Source organism: Macrobrachium nipponense, chromosome 17, assembly GCF_015104395.2.
Source record: "Macrobrachium nipponense isolate FS-2020 chromosome 17, ASM1510439v2, whole genome shotgun sequence".
NCBI lineage: Eukaryota > Metazoa > Arthropoda > Malacostraca > Decapoda > Palaemonidae > Macrobrachium > Macrobrachium nipponense.
The window spans coordinates 78150980-78159331 of record NC_087210.1 but is presented as its reverse complement, the minus strand read 5'-3'; the positions used below and the strand labels follow the sequence as shown (position 1 = coordinate 78159331).

Genomic DNA, 8352 nt, shown 5'->3' with positions numbered 1-8352 from the left:
CGAGCTTGTTGGCACCTTGCTACACGTGTTTGAACCCGGGGCTGCTGTCTCCCTTACCCGCCCGATCCCATACCTACCCCGCCTCCACCCGGGTGAACAAACAGATTTGCTGGAGGAGGAGGATGGATGTTTCATCTATCCTCCCGTTCCTCTACCTACCCCACCCAAAGCCAGGGCGGACAAACAGGTTTGCAGGAGGAGGATGGATATCTCCCTTACCCTCTCGATCCCCTACCTAACCCGCCCAAACCTGGGGCGGACAAACAGGTTTGTGGGAGGAGGATGGATGTCTCCCCTATCCTCCCCTTCTCCTACTTACCCCACCCAGGGGGGGGGGGGGGAAGATTAGGTTCCTCTCGGATATTATCATAGACAGATTATTAGATTTTGCAAAGAGGTTAGACACCTGTCCATATTTGGCTCAGCTTTCTCCATTTCAATAAGAATGTGATTACTGAATTCTTAACCGTATCAGACGAAGCAGCTACAGACATTTAAACATACGTTATAGAGAGAGAGAGAGAGAGAGAGAGAGACCAAACACCATTATGTGCTCTAATTGCTTTTAATTGTAGCATCTGGTTGCCTGGGATTTAACTGGATGCCCAAAGCTGCCCAAAAATGTGAACTTCTCTCAAGCTTCCGACTGGTGACATCTGACGCTTCCTGTGATCTCTATGTTCCAGGTAAGTCGCTTTCGCACAAGAGATCAACGTTCTCACAATTCTGAAAATCACCTAGAAGTAAAGTAGTGACCATTGCATATTTTCCACTTCTTAAGAGGCTACTTCCCCATATTTATCATTTAGCGTCGTCAGGTATGTATACGTATCTGTTGAAGATTAGGTCTATGATCTATGTACACACATTTTGCCCAAATGAATTTCAGAATTTACTTATCTCCTGAGCCTCAGGCTTATGCATGCTTTTGTGCAAACTATCACTCATGTAGTATATATCCCTTAAGGGTTATTAATGCCTTTGCTTTATTTATTATTTTTTTTTTTTTGCAAACTGTCATTGATGTATATATCTCCCAAGGGTTAGGCCTATGCAAAGTCTATAAACCTTGGACCTATGTATGCTTTTTTTTAAAAAACTGTCCTGATGTAAATACCACCTAAGGGTTAGGCCTATGCAAGGTCTATAGACCTTGGACCTATGTATGCTTTTTTTTTGCAAACTGTTCCGATGTATATACTTCCTAAGGGTTAGACCTATGCAAGGTCTATAGACCTTGGACCTATGTATGCCTTTTATTTGCAAACTGTCCTGATGTACATACCCCCTAAGGGTTAGGCCTATGCCAGGTCAATAAACCTTGGACCTATGTATGCTTTTTTTTTTTTAAACTGTCCTGATGTACATACTTCCTAAGGGTTAGGCCTATGCAAGGTCTATAAACCTTGGACCTATGTATGCTTTTTTTTTAAAACTGTCCTGATGTACATACCTCCTAAGGGTTAGGTCTATGTAAGGTCTATAGACCTTGGACCTATGTATGCTTTTTTTTTTTAAACTGTCCTGATATATATACTTCCTAAGGGTTAGGCCTATGCAAGGTCTATAGACCTTGGACCTATGTATGGTTTTTTTGCAAACTGTCCTGATGTACATACCTCCTAAGGGTTAGGCCTATGCAAGGTCTATAGACCTTGGACCTATGTATGCTTTTTTTTTTTTTAAACTGTCCTGATGTACATACCTCCTAAGGGTTAGGCCTATGCAAGGTCTATAAACCTTGGGCCTATGTATGCTTTTTTTTGAAAACTGCCCTGATGTACATACCTCCTAAGGGTTAGGCCTATGCAAGGTCTATAGACCTTGGACCTATGTATGCTTTTTTTTTTTAAACTGTCCTGATATATATACTTCCTAAGGGTTAGGCCTATGCAAGGTTTATAGACCTTGGACCTATGTATGCTTTTTTTTGCAAACTGTCCTGATGTACATACAACCTAAGGATTAGACCTATGCAAGGTCTATAAACCTTCGACCTATGTATGCTTAAAAAAAAAAACTGTCCTGATGTATATACTTCCTAAGGGTTAGGCCTATGCAAGGTCTATAAACCTTGGACCTATGTATGCTTTTTTTTTAAACTGTCCTGATGTATATACTTCCTAAAGGTTAGGCCTATGCAAGGTCTATAAACCTTGGACCTATGTATGCTTTTTTTTTGCAAACTGTACTGATGTACATACCTCCTAAGGGTTAGACCTACGCAAGGTCTATAAACCTTGGACCTATGTATGCTTTTTAAAAAAAAAATGTCCTGATGTATATACTTCCTAAGGGTTAGGCCTATGCAAGGTCTATAAACCTTGGACCTATGCATGCTTTTTTTTGTAAACTGCCCTGATGTACATACCTCCTAAGGGTTAGGCCTGTGTATGCTTTGGTGCAAAATATCACTGATGCAGTAAATCTCTTCTAAGAGCTCGGCCTTATCTATGCTTTTTGCAAAAACTATCATCAAAAACACCCACATGCCTGTTTCTTTGATGATAGTTTTTATCTTTGCCAAGAAAGAGAAGCGCAGTTTGCAGTAAAGAGAATAAAGGAAAAGGACACAGAAGCAAATGCTTTCAGTTAAAATTGTGGTGATCTTTTAACACCGCAACGTTTTGATTTATACAATATTAGATATGAAAATATATTCCTGCTCTTTTCTTGAGGGTAATGTGTCTAGTGTAATTACCCTCAGGGTAGAAAGGCAAATAAAAGTTCTGAGGACGGCTTAAGTTTTGGTCGAAATGATGCGCTTATTAAATCAAATAAGGAGTATATACTGTTATATATATATATATATATATATATTATATATATATATATATATATATATATATATATATGCACCATTTAACGTAAATCTAGAGACATTTATTCAAGCCAATGCAGATTCAGGCCGAGAATGTTGCAATGAAGAAAAAATATATTTGGATTAAATAATCGTGGAATTCTGCTGTAATTTTTGGATAGAATTATTATTGCTATTATTATTATTTTTACCGTTCCATCTCAGTAACTTTGGTCTTTCATTCCAGACATACTGAAGCTGACGGCCATCAAACTAGAGTACAGTTGTCCTACGTGCATGTCACCGGTCGCACCGTCGGCTATATACCGGTGGTCCCACAGGTGCGACACAAATGATGTCACTGTTGGGATTGCCTCCCACACCGCTTTTCCAGACCTCGATTACATGCTGTGCATTCAGGTGCCGGGGATGTTGATGACTCCCACCAATGGCTACGCGGCCAAGTACAACGCAAGATCTTGCAATACATTAGGCGTTATTAATGTAAGTAGAGAATTCTAAAGGCCCCCATACACTGAACGGTTTTCTAGACGGCTGTCTGTATCGTTCGCAAAAACACTGCGTATGGTCTTCTCCAGACAAAATCTTTGTTCAGACTGAAATCGGTGTAGAGATCGTTCATACTGTCTGATTAGTGTGTGTGTGGGTCGATATCGACAATCATTCAGACAGCCGTTCAGACAATCGTTCAGTGTATGGGGCCTGATGAACATGTTTTTTTGACGGTCATCTGAAAATATTTGCTAAAGACAGCCTCCTCACCAGGGGACTTCGAACTTAGGACCAGTGTAACATGAGTTTACCGGTGTCTCCCTTCAGTCGTAAAAGGCAAAAAATAGAGGAAACAGAAAGGGACCTAAGCGTGCCTCGACTCTTTGTAAGGGACACCATTTTTACCTCTGACTGCGGTTTCAACACCCCCTCCCCACCCCGATAACAGTGAGTGTACGCACTTACTAATCTTTCCGTTGGGCCTAAGGTATGACACATATTATTGCCTGAAAATAGCTCCTAATAGTAACCTCCTTGGTGATCTGAATAGCTAGCAAAAGTGAAATACCAGGTCAATGCCCTGTCCACTTGACCATAGAGGGTATGAAAGGAAAGGAACCAGTTACACTTGTAATCATAGTGGGCTGTGGGTCCACTGTAATTAGTTCCTCGTTGGACGAGCGGTCAACATGCTCGCCTACAGATTCTGTAGTCCCGAGTCCAATTCCCCGCTCTGGCAACGTGGATTCAGAGGAATTTATTTCTGGTGATTAGCAATTCATTTATCGATATAATGTGGTTCGGATCCCACAATAAGCTGTAGGGCCCGTTGCTAGGCAACCAATTGGTTTCTAGCCACGTTAAAATATCTAATCCTTCAGGCCAGCCCTAGGAGAGCTGTTAATCAGTGGTCTGGTTAAACTAAAATAGACTTAACTTTTCCACTGTAATTTTAAGCACATGCAGCTGTTTGTGATGTCTTCCCTTAAGGTGCGTTCACACGGTCGAACAATGCCCGACGGACAAACATTGTTGCCATATCAAAGGCGAAGCAGGGTGACGTCAAAAGCGTTGAAACAAGGGAAGTAGATCTGGCAACAAACTGTGGTACCAGTTGAAGTTGTATATCTGGTAAGCAATTGTTAATTGGTAACAATGTTTGCCCGTCGGACGTTGTTCGACCGTGTGAACGCACCCTTAGAGGTTGAATGGATGGTACACGTGTTGGCCTCTGTTCCCAGGTGACTCTGTACCCCAGACCACTGAGGAAGGTTAACTCTGTCCACTCACCGCTAGGGGGTATGGAAACCTTAGTTGATGCCGCAGGGTCACCTGCGATGATTCAAAGGTAACACAGTTGCACATCTGCTTCCGATTCCTGTGCAAAGTCTTCTGTGATTTAGCGGATAGAGTGATGGCCCGGTATTTCACTGGTCAGCAGCTCAAATCCTCAAACAAGACGTTTTTGTTAAGACTCTGAACGTCCAATATCAACAAAACAGATCACAAAACGACAACTAATATCAGTCAATATAAGAATAACGTCAGAAATTGAAGACATGCGCTTACTACAATCGAAGTGGGTCAAGGATTGATTTTGAGCACATGAAAGCAGAGGCGCGATCGGTAAATTATTATGATAAACGCATTATAATCATAATAGTATATATTTCCTTATTTTATTTAGTAAACGCATCAGTAAAGCCAAAATTTATTTGCCCTTTTACCCTGAGGTTAAAATGTACATATTTTTCTCGAGAAACTCAAGAGGAAAAAACTATTTTAAGGGTAAGAAAGAAATGTAATAATTAACCGAAGCCACCAGCTGTTTGTCTCTGCCTGGTCGAAGAATAACTCAATGTGCAGGCCAATTACTCTAATTGCCATATACGATGAATGAATGAATGGATGATAAAGGAAAAATGTTCCTTTTTGTTTGATTGTATTGTGAACCTTGAAATAATGACGCACTGGCCTCATTACCTAACAGAAATATAAATTTTTGTCTGAATCTCCAACCATGAATATTAATATGTTTCCTCAGCATATCTGCTCTGCTTTCCACAGAGCACGGTGATTGACAGTTTGTGGGGCAACGAGCAGTATTACAATCCGGCCACCTCTCTCGCCTATCCCTGTCGCATTATCATGTCCAATCAAAAGGTGAGTTGTAAGATGCTTTTGTTTGCCTGTGCTGGTGATTGCACCCGCGTCTGGACACCACTTTTCAATGAAAGGTTAAGTAGTGTTTCAGGAGGCGAGATGGGTCTGAAATAACACTCACTGCAGCAAGAGACAGCTTTCTTTAGGTTATCGTGCTCAGCAAGTTATTGAGTCCAAGAAATTCAAGAAGTATGAAGGATCAACACCGCCCCTGCACCTTGGCCTGAAGAAGCTTTTTATACGCATCTATAAATGTTTGAAAATTTCTTTCTGCAATGAATGTCAAGATTTTATCTCCCAATGTTTTGCACGCCTCCTTTAAGAAAACAATCAAACTTTCGGTTACTGAATTTACTATATAATGAATTATACCATAATCTAATAAAAAGTAAATGAATGACTACCATAATCTAATAAAAAGTAAATGAATGACTATCATAATCTAATAAAAAGTAAATGAATTACTACCATTAAATCTTAAAATAAAAAAAAGTGGAAATAATTACTACCAATTAATCCTTAATAAAAGTAAATGAATACCTAACCATTAATCCTAATTAACAAGTAAATAAATAACTTACCATAAAATCTTAATAAAAAAAGTAAATGAATTAACTACACATAAAATCATAAAAAAATAAGTAAAATGAATTACCTTAACAATTAATCCTTAATAAAAAGTAAATGAATTACTTACCATTAATCTAATAAAAAGTAAATTGAATTACTAACCATAATCTAAGGATAAAAAGTAAATAAATTACTAAAACCAATAACCTAATAAAAACTAAATGAAATTACTCCATAATCTAATAAAAGTAAATGAATTTATACCATAATCTAATAAGATCCAAAATTTAAATAATGAATTACTACCCATAATCTGAATAACCAATGTAAATTGAATTTACTACCAATAATCTTAATAAAAAAGTAAATGAATTACTACCATAATTCTAATAACAAGTAAATGGAATTACCCTACCAAATTAATCCATAATAAAAAAGGTAAATGAATTACCTAACCTAATTCTAATAACAAAGTAAATAAATTACTACCATAACCTAATAAAAAGTAAATGAATTACTACCATAATCTAGTAAAAAGTAAATGAATTACTACCTTAATCTAATAAAAAGTAAATGAATTACTACCTTAATCTAATAAAAAGTAAATGAATTAACCTTACTTAATCTAATAAAAAGTAATGAATTTACTACCATAACTAATAAAAGTAAATAAATTACTACAAATGTACATATCATACCATAACTAATAAACAAAAAGTAAATAAATAACTCAAATAAATTCTATAACAAAAAGTAAATGAAAAACCTGATAACGACCGACAAGGACTCATTACTACGGAGTCCTTTGAAATTGCTCTTCGGCTCTGAAATTCTATTATTAACGTACATTTATCAAATGCACTGTAGTTCAGGGCGTGCACAGACTTTCAGGGGTGCCTCATGGGCTCAAGTGGAAAAATGGGTATTCCCTTGGTCTTTTTAAAATGAAATCTCCCATGTTCTACTATGCTAATAATCATATATACTAAAGATATATATAAAGAGAAGAAATGTGGAAAGGATAATGTGAAAGGATAATGTGACAAGTCTTAAAATCCATTCAATTAATTTTATTGCAGAAAAGCAGATTTATCAACATTAATTCCGTTAACACGACCTGTTTCCCTTGTAAAATTTTCAAGATATTTTTAGTAGTAAAAACCTAACCCTGTTGAAAATTTTTTTTTTGTTTTAACTCAACCAAACTGAAATTAATTTTATTTCTGACAAAAAGGGCACCTTAGCTATGAAGAAGATAAAGGGCAGGGTCTCAAGCACCAGGCCCCCAAATTGGGCACGCCCCTGCTGTAGCTATTGCTACTGATTTTTTTTTATTTTTTTTTTTATGTATTTTGGACAAGTTGTATTATCTAACTCTTTTCCCTTTGCTTCCCGCCCATTAACTATAGGTTGACTTGACTAGGTGCCTAAACGCCACAGAAACTTACCGGTACGTTAGCGACGTCAGAAGGCCCTTGAAGATGCTCCTCTGTCCTCCTCACATGGTGGCACAGGCACTCTACGCCACTGCCACCGTCAGGGCTTTCGTCACCTGTTGCCTCATATACTAAGGGCTCTCACGTTGACCAGGCAGATGCTTAGAATATACCTAATCTCATTGTTGTTGTCACAGTATACAAGTACAGGACATTGTGTTCAATAATATTCACAGAAATTAACAGATTAAGGAAATGTTTCCTAAGTGTCACATTTTCTTTTTTAGAAATGTGTCTGCATTTTTATGCACGTAAATGTAATAGGTCTAGATCAGATGTATTTAAATTAGCGATGTCAACACTCCAATAGAAAAAAAATAGGTTCAGCTCGTTCTGCAGGATATTTGGTGCTAAAGAACTCAGGGACGTCATTCGGGGGGAACTGCCCCTTCAAGACTCAAGTTGCCCCCCTCTCACAAGCCCCAAGAAGTAACAGCATGTTTTCTTTTTAAAAGTGCAATCATAAATATATGAAATTTATCGGAAATATTGCGTTTCTTGATCCTTGTATGTCTAATATAATTGCTACCAGTGATGATGAGAGATGAACAAACAGTAGTGGGAGTACTATATAATTTTTGCTGTAACCTTGCTCATGTGGCTTAAAAAATACCATAAAATAGCTCAAAATAATAATAAAAAAAAACCAGATGAATAGGCTCGCTTCGCTCGCCAAACCGTCTTTCACCCCCCCCCCCCCCCACCACAACAAAAATCTGAAATGACGCCCCTGAAAGAACTCCTAAATGCCCCAGAGTCTCTGTGCGTGAGATATTCCATCATTATTATTTCACTTTAACAGTTATTATA

At 37.9% G+C, this 8352-nt stretch overlaps 1 protein-coding gene across 1 annotated transcript; it reads left to right on the top strand.

The window, feature by feature from the left end:
* The first annotated feature begins 692 nt into the window (after positions 1 to 692).
* Positions 693 to 7995, top strand: LOC135196070 (uncharacterized). The gene is made up of 4 exons (XM_064222531.1): positions 693 to 818; positions 3048 to 3304; positions 5381 to 5476; positions 7456 to 7995. The coding sequence occupies exons 2-4, from the start codon at positions 3098 to 3100 to the stop codon at positions 7615 to 7617; spliced, it is 465 nt and encodes a 154-aa protein (XP_064078601.1). The 5' UTR covers positions 693 to 818; positions 3048 to 3097; the 3' UTR covers positions 7618 to 7995.
* Positions 7996 to 8352: the final 357 nt, after the last annotated feature.

What these genes read in the sequence shown, in the direction of transcription:
- LOC135196070 (XM_064222531.1), top strand. Translation starts at nt 3,098, where the DNA reads ATGTCACCGGTCGCACCGTCGGCTATATACCGGTGGTCCCACAGGTGC. An exon ending in ATACATTAGGCGTTATTAAT is followed by an intron (nt 3,305 to 5,380) that starts GTAAGTAGAGAA and finishes TGCTTTCCACAG; the next exon opens with AGCACGGTGATTGACAGTTT. An exon ending in TTATCATGTCCAATCAAAAG is followed by an intron (nt 5,477 to 7,455) that starts GTGAGTTGTAAG and finishes CATTAACTATAG; the next exon opens with GTTGACTTGACTAGGTGCCT.